Source organism: Plectropomus leopardus, chromosome 7 (assembly GCF_008729295.1).
Source record: "Plectropomus leopardus isolate mb chromosome 7, YSFRI_Pleo_2.0, whole genome shotgun sequence".
NCBI lineage: Eukaryota > Metazoa > Chordata > Actinopteri > Perciformes > Serranidae > Plectropomus > Plectropomus leopardus.
Genome location: NC_056469.1, coordinates 33618547 through 33637366, shown reverse-complemented (window position 1 = coordinate 33637366; position 18820 = coordinate 33618547). Strand labels below are relative to the sequence as shown.

The window sequence follows — 18820 nt, the reverse complement described above, 5'->3', positions numbered from 1 at the left end:
CTGTGTGCACTTTGCCTTTTTTCAAATTAATTTTATCTGCATAACCCCTTTTTAACCCTTTAACCTGAGAAAATTGGTATGATTTCTTTCAAAAACATGGGGAGAAGTAATAGGCAACTGAGCACATGGCTCAATAATGATTATACATTAATTATATTTTTTGGACATTTCTCCCTAGTTTTTGATAATAGATTATTTTATTTATTTTTATTTTATTTGATAATTTCTAGATTAACGTTACAAGCAACAGCACAGAATATCAAATGTGTAACTAGAAACTAAAAGAAAGTTTCCTGACTAAAACCACCTCAGATGTAAGCGAGTAAAAACAAAAACTGCTGTAATTTTGGGCACTGAGGACCAAAAAAAAGAAAACACACTGAAAATAGACACCTCAAACATCCAGTCAAATAGATCACATTTGTTTAAATATGATCTATTTGACTATAGGTCCTAACCAAATACACATTTGACTAACTCATCAGTTTATATGCAGCACAGAGACTGTTGTGCAGCTCTGAGGAAGTTGTGAACTTTTTTCGTACCCTAGTTTCACAATCTAGCCGGTGCATTCAGCTGCTGTGCACCAGCTCTTTGCAGATATCAACACGTCTCGGTGCAGCTCGCTAAAGTGCAGATGCAGCCGAGCGGTCGGGGCCTCATCAGATTTCTAGGAAACGACAGCCATCTCTGTGTCTCGGGTTGTGGTGTGAATAAACATCAAAGGTTAACAAGTGTGGAGGCGTTAAACTTAATTTTGAGAAAGGGCGATTCATTTCATCACAACAGTGTGTGTGTGTGTGTGTGTGTGTGTGTGTGTGTGTGTGTGGAGATGTGACCTCTGTCTAAAGTAAAACAGTATGAAAACGTCAAAGCATGTGCATTATTGTTTCTTTTTTTATTATCATTTAAACTATACAGATTTGTTAGCTTACAGCTGGATCTGATCTAATCGTCGTCTGCCTTCCTCGAACGTCTCGGTGCAATCGGCCAGCACAAGCCCCTTCTATCCAGCTTTCAGTCCTTGTTCACTGAACACAATCAAACTTTCCAGGCTACCGCTGAGCCAACAGTCCTGTGTGTATGGTTGCTTCTCTAAGTGCAGATCAACATTTTCATAACAAGGAAATGGAGCGACACTCATGCAAATCCCCCCTCCTCCCCTCATATGGGTCAAGTGACCATTCAAAGCATCCAGGGGATCTCAATGGGCTCTATGGAAATTGGCTTCATGACTGCATGACATGACGAACTCAGCTTTCCCTTCCTGCTTTGGACTAAACAAAAACGCCTCTGATGCCTGGGAATTATGATAAAACTATGCACAAACAGGTAAACATAATCAGGTGAAAATTAAGGTACAATCAGGTCCACTGACTGCCCATCATCGCTTTAGAAAATTTATTGAACCATCTTAGAAAAATAAAATGTATTAGTCATTTAAATATCCCCTGGCTGTGGTTGTCTTGCAGTCAGTTAAAGTCCAGAAAAAAAGTCGAATTCATTTGCAGTTGGGAGTGGATGGAAGAAGAGCCAAAGAAAAGGAAAAAGGGAAACCCAGGTTAAGTCCATCAAAGTCCAACTTCACCGTGCTGTCATGAGAGGAATCCTCCACTATGTGAAAAACAGGCCTCAGAGAGTCCAAAAATTCACCTGATCAACAGGGCCAGTGTCGCCCCGATACCAGCAAATCCAGCAAAGGCCATGAGCGTGTTCCTCACTGTGGACTCGGGGTCTGCTACTCGAAAGAACTCCACAAAACCATCCTGGAAACAGAGAGTTAAAAGTCATTAAAGGGACAAAATACATGTTCAGTAGACACGTAGGCTCTGTTGCACAATGAGAGTTATGCAACCAGGACTTTTTTTCCTCTACATCCTGTCATTCAGGCGTGAGTCAACTCACCCAGCCATTGTTTTTAACCAGCCAGTCCCTCTGGTCGGCCAGCAGGTACGTGGAGATTTCCTGTCCAACCAGCTCCACACAGTTCTCACGGCCTTTCTCCTTCATGTGCTGGCACACCACCGCCCCAAACGCCACCAGGCTCGCCACGCGACCCCAGTTGGTTGTTCCGTCTGCAAAGAGGCTCTTGGCTACTGCGCCGACAAAACTGGCATCATCACCTCTGTTGTCAAGTGACAATTTGTTGACCATACCTGAAAAAAAATTAATGAAGGTTTGAAAATCTTTCATGTTTGAACATTAGAGGTAACACTTCTGTGTGGCTATTAATTTACAACTTCAATGAATCCTCCGTAACAAATCCCTTGAAATGAGTTATTGATAGATGACTGTTAATTTAATATAACTCAGGAACTGTGTGGTATTTATGCTGGGGTGGAGGTGCAAAAAGGGTAGGGCAATTCAAATTCATATTTGACCCCTGGGGAGTTTTTTAATTTAGTTTTAGGGCTCAACTTTTAAGTGTATTTTGGATTTATTTTTCAACTGAATTTAAAGAAAGCATGCCTTGCAATCCTGCATATTTTCTTTAAAATTCTGCAGATTTTTTTCCCTATAAAATAATTTTTTTTTAATAATTTACCTTATCTGCCAGAATTTTTTCTTTATAAATGTTTTACTTTTTTCTAAAAAACAAACAAACTATGGCCATTTCTTGTTTTCTTTCTCAAAAATTAAGAGATTTTAAAAGAAATATATATTGAAAATACACTCTTTGGACAAATGCTTCAATAAAAAAAAACAAACAAAAACAACGTATCAGAGCTTAAAATGGTTCATTTAATTAAAATCACTTTGTGCTACATATCATTTTAACTTTGGCTGAAATTAAGCTGTCTGCACAAACTTTTTTTCAACTCTAGGATTTCATCTTCATCTTATAACTTTCAAGCATTAAGAGGTTCAGTTTTTCAGATATAATTAATTTTGGAGTTAAGCTCATACATTTTCCTCAAGTCACTGAGGGGGGGGGCTTCACTCCCCCTCCTCTGATAAATACAGAGCAGTCCCTCAGTGACTACGCCTTCACACAGTGAAACGGCTGCAAACAGCAAACACCGTGTCTGCTGTGCACAATTAAACCACAATTAAAGCAGTTTTCTTTGAATAAAATCATCTAATTTGTCTCCACCTACCATTGTACGCGTATCTGTGTTTCTCCAAAACGTCCTCCACAACTCTTTTCATTGTCGTTAGCGCTCTGCCATCCCCCCACCGAGGTCTCGAAAGTCCCGTAAAGTCTCTCATAAACCGGCAAATGAGTTGCCTCGTCTCGGTCTCGAGGACTTCGTCCCCCGCCGGGCAGCCGGAGACATCGGCCTCGCTGTCGGACTGCAGCTCCGGGGTGCACGGCAGAGAGTCGTCGATGTCCTCGCTGTCCATACGGTGGTTTTTTGTCGCGTAGCCGTTAGCCGAGTTAACCTCGAGGATCTTGGGCCGTTTCGAAGTTTCGTTTGAGGACAAATTCCCGTTTTGAGAGTCTTTGGTGGAGCCCACAGCGATCTGCGGGGAGTTATCTCCGGAGGAGCCATAGTGGATGGCTCCGTCCATGACTCCATTTTGAGGAAGAATACAACAGCTCATGACTCCCGTCGTTACGTTCAGCGCGCCCCGTTTCATTTGAATTATGTTCATTTTGGATCCTACGCGTGAAAATCACTTGTTTCCGAAATAAAAAATAAAAAGAAATAGGGTTAATAGAGAGTCGCTGCTAGCCTGGGTGATAAAATAAGCTAGCTTCGTCTCTAACCGCTCAATTATTCTCCATGTTCGTCTGCTGCTGGGCGGAAGTGAAGCCGCGAGCAGGAGCGGTGGTTTAAGAGCCGTGTGCGTGTGGGTGCGTCAGTGCGTGCGCCGTGCGTCATCGCATACGCTATCGACTTCCGCAAAAACAAAACAGCATTTCAAACTGTTTGTTTTTGATCATTTTTTAAATAAAAACAAGAAAAAAACAGCAGCACTCAGATTCGCGATGATATTTGAAGCCCGGAATATGAAACAGGAGGCTCCAGGGTTGTGGTCGATTTGTGGGTTATTTTTGTATTTTTCCATGACATCAAAAAATAGAAATATGCGAGGCTTACCGGAAATACCACTATTATTAATCATAATTACAAACATCAACAAAAACATAAACAAGGACAATGGTGACAGTAACATAGGCCATAAGAATAACATCAGTCACAACAGTTCATAGAATAATAATAATAATAATAATAAATAATAATAATAATAATAATAATAATAATAATAATAATGATAAGAAGAAGAAGAAGAAGAGAAGAAGAAGAGGAAACCAAAGAAACATTTAAGCATAAATTACCTCCAAACATAAGAAAGAAAATAGTAAAACAAAAAAAGAAAGAAATTTACCTGAAATTTAGCAAAATAAATAAATTAAATTAAATAAAAAATAAGGAAAACTACTCTAAAAATACTTAACATATATTATTATGATAATTATACTTATAGATAAAATCAAAATCATTTTAACAGGCATTTTTCTCTTTCCCCTTGCTTTTCTTTTCTAAATCTAATATTTAACTTGTAATTTGAGGAACATTTCTGATCAAGTTGCTTATTGTCCTTTTTCCCATGTCGAAAGAAATCACACCAGTTTGCTCATGGTTCACAGGTTTAAATACTTGTAAAAGGCAAAGCAGCACAAGAAAAGTGATGTTGCTCCAGGTTTTAAAGGGTTAAAATATAAAAATAAATAAACTATAGTGGATTTTTTTCCATTTACATCACATTACATGGCATGTATTTTATATGTTTCAGTCATCATGTATCATCACATGGAATTATACAAGGTACAACTCCAGTGAAATGGGTGTGTGTGTAATATATGGTGTTATGAAGCAATAACTCTGTACGACACCACACCTCACCAATAGAGAACTGGCAACCTGATAGTTTTCTGTCAGCTGCACTCTGGTCTGCTCTTTAATAATAATAATTCATATTCTAATTCATAACTCACCTGGACACCGAATTCAGTCTGCACACATCATTCAGCACTTCTTTCTCTTTGTGCCTGTCCTCTGCACTTTTTAACCATTTTATTTTATATTGTTTTTAGGGACTGTGTTTGTTTTTCTTGCTAGTGAGAGTGTTTTTATTGTTTAATGTTGATATTTGTTTGTATAGTGACATAACAATAAAGCTGAATGGAATTGAATTTGCACATTTTATTTTAACACACCACCTCACTGCATTTTTGAAAACTGTAACTTCAACACATTTATTTTATGTATGTACTGGCAGTAGTAGTAGTAGCAGCCTATCCCATGGGCATGTTTAATATTTTAGTATATTTCAAGTGTATTATTGTGTATTCTTAAATTATGTATTGTATGGTATGTGTATATATCTTATATGTACTTACACATAGAATGCTAAGGTGTATTATCTATATACAGTATATAAAAATATATATATACACACACACACACACACACATATATACATATGTACATACATATATACAGTATATATACACACACATGCATTTATTTATTCATTTATCTATTAATTTATTTATAACTATACAACCCCATTTCTGAAAAAGTTCAGATGTTCTGCAAAATGCAAATAAAAACAGCATGCAGTGATCTGTAAAACTTATTACAGCTATATTCAATTGACTAGAGTCAAAAGACTAAATATTTAATGTTCAAATTAGCTTCTTTTATTTAAAGCATATGTTAATGTTCCAATTGGGGGTTGTATGTAGAAATCCATCCATCTGTCGGTTCCTATAAAAGTGCAGTTTTAAATTTACAGCAGTTAAGGTGGCATAAATAAAGTCCTGCCATCTCTTTACATTTTGACAAATAACAAACTTTGCTCTCACTCTGATCCTGACTCATAAAGAAAAAGCCACCCTGCCTGTAGACTGCACAGACACCTCTTTCATGTCTTTTTGCTATTTATTGCAGTAAATTATATATGAATTCATCCTGTCCTGCACATTTGGACACAGAACCTTTATGACGACACATGGGGGTGTGTTGGAAAATTTAGCAACAGCTGGGCTCTTGTCTTCCCAGACTGTGAGACATTTTACCCAGCGGTTTTGTTCTACACAACTAAAAATTTCCGTGTTATGTCTGTAATACTGGAAATATCCAGAACTGTTTGTCCTCAGTAGAAGCTCACATTTCTAGTAAGTGTGCTGCCCCCTGGTGGTCAGAGGGAGGCTGTACTCCTCAATTTTACTCTGTGTACTGCACCCACCAGTGATTTAAGGTTTATTATTAAACTGGATTCTATATAATTTTAAATTATCTTTTTATCTTTGCATCTCTCTCCAATGGTGATTTTTATTTATTTTTAAAAAAGATATTTAATGAATAATGTTACCTTTTGCTATCTTTTAACTCTTTTATTGTAAAGCTCTATCCTTTATATTTAATGCTCTGTTAAGCACTTCGAATTGCCCTGTTGTATGAAATGTGGTATACAAATAAAGCTGCCTTACCTTGATTTGCCTCTCTAATGTGTTCATGCACAAAATTCAGCCTTTAACCCTTTGAAACCTGAGCAATTTGGTTGGATTCCTTTAAAAAACCCCATTTGGAGCAAATTAACAAGACATGGTAAAATAAATAAATAAATAGAAGTTACAAGAATAGTACCCGAAAACAAGCAAAAAAACTGAGTAAGAACAAGAAAATGACCTAAAAAAAATTCTGAAAACAAAACATATACAATGTATGCATTTTTTTTCTTGTAACATAATTTTCAATATAAAATTAGAATGATTTAAAAATATAGTTAGGTTTTTATGATAATTTTCTTATAATTCTCCCCTCTTTTTTAAAGCTAATTTTTAGGTAATTGTCTTGTCACCTTTTACTAATTTCTTGCAATTTGCGGGACATTTCTTGCCAAGTTACCTTTTTTTCCCCACCCTTGTTTTATGAAGAAATCAAACCAATTTGTTCAGGTTTTAAAGGGTCAAACTGCTTGTGAAAGGCGTCTGAATGAAAGAAAACTGATATTGATCCAGGTTTCAAAGGGTTAACACTTCAACTGGGACCTTCTCTCATCACTGGTGCAGAGCAGGGACCTGACTCCAACAAAAAAACAAGAAGATAATCTTATTAATGTAAAAGTTTATTTCAAATACTGACAAAAATCCTCATACCTACTCCCATACAACTGAAACATTCCAAGTACTCCTGTACTTTCTGAAGTCTTAAAATCATTCCTGTGATCTCCAGTCATCCTCTTTATCATGTAAACCCTTAGATTTTTTTTTCTTGGAAGCAAGGGTGCCTCTGATTTCCCTGCAGTTATCTCGGGCCAGGATGGAAAATACTAACTATGCAGTAAGAGAACACAAGAAAAAAAAAACAAAAAAACCAAAAAGAAACATTTACTTGCAAAACAACAAGAAAAGAGATCAGGTAAAAGCAGCACAAAAGTACTTCAGAGCACACAGCCTGTCATTTCTTTATACATTCTGGCACGTGTTTATATAGCTGAACGAGAGACACCCTGTGTGTCGGGTCTGAAACATACCCTGCTTTTTTTAACCTCTCATCGAACCGCTCTGTGCAAAGCCAAACATCAAGTAGCATTCAAGAACTCCTGTCCACTTTCCGCTCTTTCGCCCATTTCTTTTATCGATCTTTACTTTTTGCAGCACTAAACTGTCGCCTTTCAAACACAACATGATGCTAAACGGTCTGTTTGTGTCAAACCAAAGTGTTTCCGGCTCTGTACGATCAAATTCAACAATTTAAAATTTAGTGGTCGAATTTACAACGAGGTTTCTCAACTGAATGGATTTTGCCACAGGAGCTAAATGACTCTGAGACAGAGATTCGCTTGGAGAGGAGAGTCGGACTGGTAGAATCGAGAGGACGGGTGTTCTTTACAGGGTATCAACTCTTAGATTTGTCATTGACTGAATCAGCAGCATTTACACATTATTTTCATATGATACAGATTCACATAGCCTCTGCAGTTCACTAAGACAGAGCAGAAGTAGTGTTCGACTGAAAGGAGAGAGGAACCACTGAATCAGAAAATAGCTCAGGCTATGAAAGAGTGAAAAGCAGGTGGGAAACAACACAAAAAATCCCTTCCTGTCGAAGTCTATTTACAATGATGGCTGGAACAGAGAAAAGCAGTGCATTCATACAACACCACAACGAGCACACGCGTACAGGTCGGTTCTCTCTCGCCCACTGCCGATTTGACACTTTTTAAAGTCTTAATGAGAAGAAGTGAGGTTGAGGATGTGATGGTGCATGCACCCTGTCACCTAGCCTACGTGGTGGAGTGTGCGTTTTGTGAAGGTTCCCTGAAGCAGTGTCATACACGGAGGCCGATTCTCGGTGAGCGCCGCCCGGCATCCAGTTCAGATTCTTGAATGTGCGAGCGGCACGCATTATAAGTCTGCACGTTTGTCGATTCACCTCTCTCAGAGGTTGAACCACGTTAGCAGATGAGAGCGCAGAGCGCGCGCTCACACTTTGCCCCCTCAGCCTGTGTTAGAAAATCTCTCTCTGCTTTGCCAAGAGTTGGAGTGAGTACATCCTGAAGGCATGCAGTGTCCCACTTTAAGCCCGCGATGACGATCTTGGGAGCGGAGCTGACACCTGTTGTTACCAGGTTGCCTGCTGTTTACTCTCGGACGCCCCTGAGGTCAAAGGTCAGTCTATAGTGTGTCAGTTCAGGAGGAAAACTCTTTATTCTGCAGAGCGCTGGCCACAGAAGCAGATCTATTCTGCAGCCAATGTTTACAGGAAGCAAAGTATTCTGCACTTAAGTTAGTGTTTTGCTAAAGAGGCCAAGATGTGGATGGAACCACTATGTCTGACTGCAATATATATTCTGAAATATGAGGAAAAGTAAACAAAAAATGAGCAAATAGCATCCTTGTTCAGCTTCAACAAGCAGCTTGAATACGAATAATTGTTTATGTCTCTCCCAAATGTCTGAAATCTATTTTCACAGCACATGTGCCGCTGCAGGACACAGCTGTGATTCTATGAATCTGTTTATTTTTGTCTTTTCAGCGGGACATTTGTGATCAGATACTGCAGTCTAGTCAAACTACGTATGTTTGGGTGTGAAAGGTTAACTTTTAGGGGTGCTTGTATTTGTGAAATTCAAAGATGACGGGAAAACGTCTGGATGGTGGTCACATAATTTTTCCATTGGTATCCAAACACAATGTGACCCGCAGCAGCTCGGGCTGCGGTCTGCCTCGTCACATCGCAATGTGAGCCAGACGACAAGATGCTAACAGTCACACTGGAGAGACGAGGCTGCCGACGCTCTCTAAAGGCTGAGAGCTGCAGCGTGACATTTGGCTCAGTGGGTAAAGCATAGAGTTTCCAAGCCAGAAATCCCAGGATGTAATCCCAAGTGAGTCGGTTTAGCACTACCATTCCTCTCAGGCATGTGAGCTTGTCTGCTCTTCAAAGCGCCAAGCTTATCACGAATTACGTGCTTGTTTATGTATTATTTACAAAAGCATATACTCTATGTAGGGTGCTTCAGTACCCCCACAAATCTTTTAGGCTCGTAGTAAACACACGTCTTGATGCAACTCAACGGCAACCAAACTAAGACTGTACTCAGATTGGCAAGTTCCCAGCCATTCGAAATAATGCAAGGATATACTGAGCTGGCTCTCGCCCTGAGCCGCTAACAGGAGCGTGTGCACATGGATTGTCGGGACAGCAAAAAGGAAAGGAAGGAAGGAAGGGACTGCGGCGTTTTCAGAGCTTTGTGGGTTTGTTTTGATTTGACCTTTCACTAAGAAGCCCCTCTCCCGTTAAAAAAAAAAAAAAAAACATGTTAAATTTCAGTTTTTTGTTACAATCATGCAGCATATTTAGAGAGGAGAGGAGCAAAGGGAGTCAGGAATTAAAGCAACATGAAACATGAGAAGGAGGGCTGAGCTGCAGCGGATGACCTCGGGGGGGGGGGTTTGTTCGACGAAAAGTGGCTGAGATGAAAGAAAGCCTCCGTTTAGTTCCCGACGAGGTGTCGGTGAGCGCTAAAGAAGCAGCTGCCCCTCACAGATTTGGTACGCAAGCAATTATTCACATCCATCTTCCGACCCAGCCTCCCCCCACCCGCTGACGCCAGCCACCGGCACGGATAGGGAACAAAAAGATCACGCTGCGACCATGGTTCCTAACTCCCTCACACACATCAATTTGGTGTCATTTAGGATGCAAAAAAAGAACAAAGCATACTATACAGTCTACAAAGTGCATTAACTCACCCCATCCAACCCCCGCCCGCTGACACACCTACTGTGATGCATCTTGGAACACCGAAAAACCAAGACATAAGGGAGGCGGCAGAGCAGAGTGCGCTGGGGGGAGGGGGGGGGGCAGAGCTGCGCATAGTGGGAAGGCAGAGAGGGCTGCAACCTCACAGGGCGCCTGAACCTCCATCCCGCCCACCCACAGACAAGCAAATGGAGTTTGAACTGATACAGCTCTGCCCGACATGTTAAAGCCAGTGGTGCCTGGGGATGAAAAGGGAGGACAGGGGAGGGGGTGGACATATCGGGGACACGGGTGAGGGAAGTTTGCCGGGAGCCCCAGGGGGGGTGAGGGTGCTTCTGGGGTGATGGAGGCTAGCCGGCTAGCTTGCTGGTCACCAAGGAGGGCTTCCTCCGGGGCAGGTCCTGCGGCGTGGGAATGTGGTCGCCAGTCACCAGGTTCTTGTCGGGCCCCGCGACAGGAGGCTTCTTCATGTTGGCCTTGGCCATGTTGTAGTCGCCCGAGTCGAAGTACTTTGTCTGTGGGAGAAAATAAATGAGAGATTCCAGTGAAGAAGAAAACAGAAAAGAAAACATAAAACAAATAAATTCACTGAACAAATATTTTTCGGGGCAACACTTGTTTTTGCTCCTATTTTAATTTTAAAAATCAAGTACTTTTTATGCACTTCTTTCAACAAATTTTGGTCACAAACATAGCATTTATCTGCCAAGCTTTAGAGGACAAAGACAGAGGACAAAATCCACTGTTCTTTCTAAGAGATGGAGGACAAAATCCATTATCCTCTCTGAGAGATGAAGGACAAAGTTCACTTTTCATCCTGAGAAATGGAGGACACAATTTATCCTTCTTTCTGAGAGACAGAGGACAAAATCCATCCGTCTTTCTGAGAGATGGAGGATAAAATCCTCCCCTTTTTAAAGATGAGGACATCTTGTTTCTTAGAGATAGAGGACACAATCCACTCTTCTCACCAAGAAATGGAGGACACAATGCACCCTTCTTTCTAAAAGATGGAGGACAAAATCCTCTTCTTTCTGAGAGACAGAGGACATAAACCACTATTCTTTCATAGAGACAGAGAACTAGGTCTCTCGTCTTTTAGAGATGGAGGACAAAATACATCCTTCCTTCTGAGAGACAGAGGACAAAATCCACTTTTCTTTCTGAGAAATGATACTCAACAGTAAGTTTGGCTTGTTGCATGTGTCTCACACCCTAGGACGCATTTTTGTAGAGTAGGAATTTGGATTTTGTCCCAATCTGTAAGACTGGAATCAGATTATGAATGATAATGAATGAACATTTTCACAGCAGCACAGACAGGAGGAACCGTGTGAAGGTAGAGTTGACTGCTGCATTGTACAGATTCAGTTGCCAAAAACACAAAAAAAGATTCTCTAACATTTTGTCATCAGTCTCTGATGATGTTCAATCTGGGAGCTATCTTATGATTAAGTACTGCAATTTACTTTTTGGCTTTCCCCTCAGCTTGCCTCAGCTACTCCTACTCCTTGTCAGTGATTTCCCAGAATGACTTTCAACAATCTCCAGAGGTGGAAGTTCTCTATAACATATACAGGACGTGTAGGTGGAGAGAGCAACACTTTTCCAGGCGAGGAAAAGTTAGAGGAAAGAGAGCGATGCTTCTGTGTGTGCCGCCCCTCTCTTCAAATTACTAATAAAAATAATCCACAACAGGCTGATGTGTTTCACATGCCACCAAAGTGGCTGCACTACATTCAGGTCTACTGGGGGTCAGTCGATAGAGAAATTATTTTCCTCTCTGCTTCAGTGGATTTAGTCCTATGTGATTGTTGGATGGATGACAAATTGGCAGCTGGAGATAGAAGCTTTTGGTCTCGTTGGTTTTGAGGGACACAGGAAATTTATCAGTCAAGTTTCAGAGGACAGAAACATTTTGTCCTGCAGACATCTCGATATGGTGTCTCCATGAGGGTCTATACAAGATTAAGAAAAATATACAATAATTTCCCAAAAACTGGATGCAAGACGTCTTGCTTTTTCAACAGTGCGGGACATAAGTCAAGAAAGGTTTACGAATTTTAAAGACATTTTCATTGTAAATTAGAATGACATTTCAGACTAATTCAAAATAACCAAAACTGAATTAAAAAATGACTTGAAGTCTGTGAACTGAAGGGATGCCCCTTAAAAGTCGTAGATTCAAATCATCAGATGGAGACCACTCAGTGGACTTAGATTGCTTTACGTCAGTCAGTTCGTTTTTATGTTTTTTGCTTGTCAGTGTGCTGCGCAGTGTGCTTCTGCAGACAATCCCAAAATTTTGCTGCGTAGTGAGTGCTCCTGACTCTCCTGCTACTCTTTGATACAAACAGTTGCAGACTCCCCGGCAGAGGCGTGAGGGGGAGAGAGAGACTGCACTGTAAGATGAAGAAGTGGTGAATTTTCAGCTCACGGTAAGTTAACACAATACAGTCTCTGACCTTTGTTTGATATCTAGTGTCGGCAAAAATGTTGTCATCTGTTGTTAAAGCCGTTAGCTTGTTTACTATATGACATGAATGCCGCGCTCACACTTTAAAAAGAAAGTCACTAGATATTTGTGTTGAACTGCTGTATCAGATTTGACTAGCATAATTCTAAGTTGGGTAAAACCTAAGTGACCTGTGTGCAGGATAGGTCTCACTACTCCCTCATTTGACTCATATAATCTGTGTATTGTCTGTGTTCAGACACCAAGACTACCTCTGCTCTTTGTGTGGGTGTAGCCGCGAATGTTGACTCTGGTGCAGGTATTGGAGTCGTGGCAAAGACAAGTGTACAACAGAAGAGTTTTCTTGGGAATTTTGGGTTGCATGTGGGATTCACTGTATTGACTCCCATTCTGTCGAGTTCAAATTTTTTTTTTTAATAAACAATACACCATCTAAAGAAGTCACTTTCCACCAAACTTTCCAAATGTGTCTGTTTCAGACACTTTGGTGCTTTGAGGAGAAGCTGCGCTCTGTTTGTCTGTCTCACTACGCTGCTGTCGGACCATCAGCTGTTTGATCCGTAGTAATGAAATGCTGTGGCTGTCAAACACTCAGCTGTTCTACAGTCAGAGTTGTTCACTGCATTTGTTTCACCGTGGCACTATTCTTATTGTCATTGGCTGTTCGTATTGTCTATCAAAACATGGCTGGGATGCGTTCTATCGACATTCTATCGACATTCTATCAACTACATCTCATATTTCAATCGAGGAAAAGTTATATCGCGATTGATATCATTAGTGATTTATTGTCCAGTCCTACTCTAAACCAAATACGAGCACTGTTGGTTGCCTACCTGATCTGCATTACGTGCGAGAGGCATTAAAATGCAATGTCAGAGAAATAAAGATTCATAAAATCTTACTTCCCACATCTTTTAAGAATTTTGAAAGATTTATTCTGGACATTTTAATACTAATTACTGCCTTAATTTTAGATGAATGAATTCAGTGCCTTTTAAGACTTTTTAAGGATACAAAGGAACCTTGTTCACTGTAATTTTTTTTATGTAAACTGTTTTGTACCAAGTCAAATTCCTTGTATATGTAAATATACTTGGCAATAAAACCGGATTCTGATGACAGTACTGAAAAAAAATTCTGGACCAGATAGCTGAGCTCCTTTTTCAATTTAGGTTAATATTCAGTTCCAAATAAATAAAGCATGAGGTCAACGAGCAGGCAGGGATTCAGTTGTCTGCTGACAGAAATATGCCAGCTGAGTGGATCAACGAACTTTCAGTGAGGCACAACGCTGTCTCACTGTCACACCATGGTCCCCTACCCCTCTGTGTAGTCTCTTCATCAGGAAATCTGAGCCGCCGGGCTTCTGGCCCAGGCCGGGGTATTTGGACTTCAGCTTGGCCTCCTCTGCCTTCACCGGGTTCGCATTCTTTTCCTGGGAGTCCTGTGGAGACAAAAACAAACGCACATAAACACCCCTCCTCCGCAGAAAACACGGCCCTTGAAAAGCTGATACATCTTCAGAAAAATTTAACTTCAGCTCGAACAGCTGTTTATGTGACAGCCACTCATTTACAGCCGCTGTACAATTCCAAAAATGCTGCAACTGCTGCTACAAAAACACATAAATGCCTGAAGAAAACAGAGCACTTCACTCTTCAGAAGGACTAAAACCTCTGCTGTGAAGTGGGCTAAAATCTCTGGCAATGACTTGTGGGCACTGAAGATCCTTCATGATCGTATGAGTCACAACATGAATGTTCTTCACTTACAGCATCTCATATTTCCATCATGCCTAAAAGGAAGTAACGTAAGATGTTTGGTACAAACAGAGAGCTAAAAGATATGGTCTTAATGATTTTTGGAAGCTTACTTTGATAACAACTGATGTTGTCTTTTGGGAATCATGTTTACCAAGAGTGTGTGCAGAGAAGTGTAATGTATGCATCTGTAAAAGCTAAAACCCGTCGATGATGAATGAACTCTGACCGTCACAAATCGACACAAGTCCTTTTCCACAAATTGCTTTACTCTTGCTGTAAAGCGACAAAGTATTTCACATTAGAGAACTTAACACTTTGAAAGCTGGGGCGACATAACTTGCCTTTCACAAGTATTTAAACCTTTGAACTCTAAGCAAACTGGTGATATTTTTTTCAAAAACATGGAAAGAAAAAGGCAATGAACAACTTGGTAACAAATGCTCCACATTTGCAACATATTAGTAGATTTAGAATATTCCTTTAATGTGGGAAATGGGAAAAATGATAAAAGCTAGGGAGAAATTATATTCACAATTATATTTTTAAAACCATGTTACACATTTATAACCTTTAAGCACTTTTTCCAGGTTTTTCCTTATTTTTATTTTTTAACTTTCTTTTTTTTATTTGTATTTTTGAACTAATTTTTCTGCAGTTTTTACTTACGTTTTGATAATTTTGGGGTCATTTCCTCTTTCTTTGCTCATTGCCTTCTTCCCATGTTTTTGGAAGAAATCAAACCAATTTGCTCAGGTTTCAAAGGGTTAAAGCATAATCTGTGGTAATGATTAAATTTTAAAACTTCCTTTTAAACAGGATAAGAAAGTGTTTTTAGTTCACAAGTTCTTGCATGTGATTGATTTCAGTTAATGTGGACATAACAAACCTCGTCTTGTGCTTCCTGTAGGGATCACGCTTTGGCTGCCACAAGTTATGTTCACAGTAAACATCGTGACTCACTGTTTTCTGTTAATGTGAATTAATTGGTAATGTGTTATTTTTAGGATGGAAAATGGGACTTGAGTTCAAGAAACAATAGTTTGACAATGCTTTCCAGCTCTTACAACACCGGGGTGCAGTTACAAAAGCCTGAGGTGGAAATTAAAGCAGACAATGCAAATATTTGTTCTGGTGCCATTGACTAACACTCGCCAAACTGGTCAGATCCCCGCCATTCCAGTCTCTGACAGGTATCGAGGCCAATAAATTGGGCCACTGGGGCACACCTTGTTTGTGTACACATGAGTTTCATTGCATGCTGGAACTATCTCAGGAAAAAGAAGGTGTAAAGTGCACGTAGGACTACAGGGGACAAACTCCAAAGGCCATTTCTGCACTCCCTGCACATATACCTTGAGCAAGCAGCACAGACCTACTTACACGATGCAGACAAGATAGAGCACTCGGCCTGTAAAGCTTGCTGGGGCAGGGATAAAATGTGACTCAGGACACAGAAGCCGATGAACACATTCCCTCAGGAGGAGGGGGGACGTGTGGTACCGAGTGTGCTGAATCACTTGGGTCCATGACGAGAAATTTATGAGCTACTATATTCGGCCCCTATGCAGGGAAACTGCAGAGTCCAACAAGACAGTTTTTGCATCCCCTTTAGGAGAGTTTTAAACAGTTAGGCTACATGCAAAACTGTACAAACCCCTTCAGGCACCATCAAAGTTTGACTTGACATTTACACCCTACCTGACAACACATACTGCTTGTTCCAGCACCTCATTTGAGCTGTATCACACATTACTGTTAAAACTTAACAGAAAACAAAACAAAACTTACGAATATTAAGATCCAGTGTGTGGGATTTAGGGGGCTATATTGTTAGAAAAGGAATATAACTGTGTTTTCTTTGGTGTATTATCAGCTGAAAATAAGAATCATCACAATTTTGTGACATTAGAATGAGAAATATATATCTAAATAAGGTGCGGGCTCTCTGCTATTTAGATGTTGCACCGCCATGTTTCTACAGGAGCCCAGAAAGAACAAACCAAACACTGGCTCTGGATTTGGACATGTAGACATCTAGATTTTCATGTCTGCCAATGTAGTTAGATGACCCTTTCTGACAAGCAGCATTGAAAAACTGATTTGTTAAAATAAAATGTCTTTTTTTTTAGTTTTTTTTTTTTTTAAATTCTAACCAGGAGATGTCTATATAGCTCTCTTTAAATGTTTTACACTGTTTATTCAAAATTATTCAAAATGCATCATTTTGTAAAAGCAATTTCCAGTGCAATATTTTCCCGTTTAACTGTATTTCACTGTGCAATAATATTGATATACCATAATTTTATATCTTTACAGTAAATATACTACACACCATGTGTGTACTTCAGTTACTCCTGTGCAACTATTAACATTGACATACAGTATCTGTAGTGAAAGGTGTATATACAGGCTTTCCGCACATTTTCATGGAAAAATTTCAGAAATTTGTCATGTCTTTTCAAGGACCCCAAATATATATTTTTTTCCTTGATACCAAAAATTAAGCTAGCTGGCACGCATGAAGGAAAAGTCAGAACGTGGGAAGAAAATAAGGAAAAGTATGTGATGGTAAACAACTTGTTTTGTTTTGTAACAGTTATTAAATTTGCTGTAATGTTACACAGACAACATCCAAATAAAAAAAAAAAATGCCGGAAAAATCCTTAAATACAACATAATTTCATTACTTTTCCAGAAATTTCAATAGTTTTCACAAATCCCATGACATTCCCTGGCCTGGAAAATGTGCTTATGAAAATCCATTACTTTTGTAGGTTTTTCATGATTGTGGAAACCTTGTATACAGTGTACTTATTTATTTTATATCCTGATATTTCTTGTCTGATTGCTTTTATTGTTTCTTACGTTGTTATTTTCCTATATTAATTAAATTGACATTATTTGTCCTGCGTCTTGCATTATTTGTCCCCTGCTTTCAATTTTACCCTTTGTTTGCCCTAGTTTCTTCTCATATGTGTTCAACAGCGCTGTTTGGCTTTTTGTTGTTGTATCGCCACCTATCCCATTTCTGCTTTGTTTATCAATGCACTTTGTAAACACTGATTTTAAAGGTGCTATATATCAGTAATACAAAGTTATTTAGATTTCAAACGATAGTTTTTATTCAATCTTGACATATTTTTGTAATATTTTTCTTTTAGTACTCAATCACTTTTATTTACTTTTTTGATGTTTCTGATTCTTGAGCTGCTGTATGGTGTTAATTTCAATCAGTAAAAGCTCGTTTATCTTCTCGCACACCTGTGTTGTTGTGGTTCTGTGAGGAGATGCGGAAGCTCTGTCACACTGCAGTTGTTGTCACTGTCAGGAGAAGATAATCGAGAATATGGAGCCATGTGAAAGTCCAAATCGGTATTTTTAATACACAGCACAAAGTGTCCATAGTGAAAACACCATGTTGTGTCTTTATTTTGGACACAGAGTCACATTTTGAGACCCTCCAGGACAGACCAATGAGGCCCGAGCTGCTGTGGACCCGTCAGCCAATGACACACGGCAGGGGACAAAACAAAGTGACACACAGCCAAGGTGCTCCGTGTGATGGGACAAATCCCTTGTCCCCACACCGAGCAGCTGATCAGAGCTCCACAGGTCCTCCAGGAGTCCCCCCCTCCCCTCCCCTGTCCCCCTGCCCCGCTGCAGCACACACTTCACTGGAGCTAGCTGCTGTTAGCCTAGCATGCTCGGTGTTAGCTAACAACATGAAGACAGCACTCACAAACCCACCTGTTTTTCGTCCTCGTAGTCCACCTGAGTGTCCGAGTCCAGGTTTTCTGACGACATTGTGTGCGTGTGATGGACAAGCGAGTGTCCCCTTTGATAGACAGCCCTGATATATGAATAAACGAGGTACCGTTTGGTGTACCTGTGCTGAATCTAATCCTCCTTTTCTGGACACGACTGCTCCCCAACAAAAATGGCGTAACGAGATGTGACATCACCAATGAGGGAGAGGGCGGATCTTACTTGTGATTGACATATACAGTAACCAATAGACGAGCGGTAGTGCATCGCGTAGAGCCAATGGTATGCCGTTAAAACTGCCGTTCTATATTATTGACAGCGCTTCGGCCAATAATTTTACAGAATCGAGTCTGGGGGCGGTGTAGGGCCCGCACTGCATCAACACACAGCTTCAACAACACAAAATATATATTATCGATTCAGTTTTTAATTTGAAATGTTTTGTGTTGAAATTATGTAGCAATACCTAAAAAGTTGAATCGAACGCCAATAGTAATTTTATTATCATATTTATTTAATATTTTTTTTACATGACAATTGGAAAAAGTTCCCTGCTCTGATTGGCTATTTGTTGTTCGTCAACCAAA

General features: G+C 39.9%; 2 protein-coding genes across 2 annotated transcripts; both read right to left on the bottom strand.

Moving 5' to 3' along the window:
• Positions 1-879: 879 nt before the first annotated feature.
• mcl1b (MCL1 apoptosis regulator, BCL2 family member b) lies at positions 880-3760 on the bottom strand. Its single transcript, XM_042490083.1, has 3 exons — positions 3099-3760; positions 1906-2156; positions 880-1766 (listed from the first exon to the last, which is right to left on the bottom strand). Exons 1-3 carry the CDS (start codon positions 3595-3597, stop codon positions 1650-1652), a joined length of 867 nt encoding a protein of 288 aa, XP_042346017.1. The 5' UTR covers positions 3598-3760; the 3' UTR covers positions 880-1649.
• A 3302-nt stretch (positions 3761-7062) lies between these two features.
• On the bottom strand, positions 7063-18402 carry ensab (endosulfine alpha b). The gene is made up of 3 exons (XM_042489803.1): positions 18216-18402; positions 14027-14149; positions 7063-10741 (listed from the first exon to the last, which is right to left on the bottom strand). The coding sequence occupies exons 1-3, from the start codon at positions 18270-18272 to the stop codon at positions 10577-10579; spliced, it is 345 nt and encodes a 114-aa protein (XP_042345737.1). The 5' UTR covers positions 18273-18402; the 3' UTR covers positions 7063-10576.
• Positions 18403-18820: the final 418 nt, after the last annotated feature.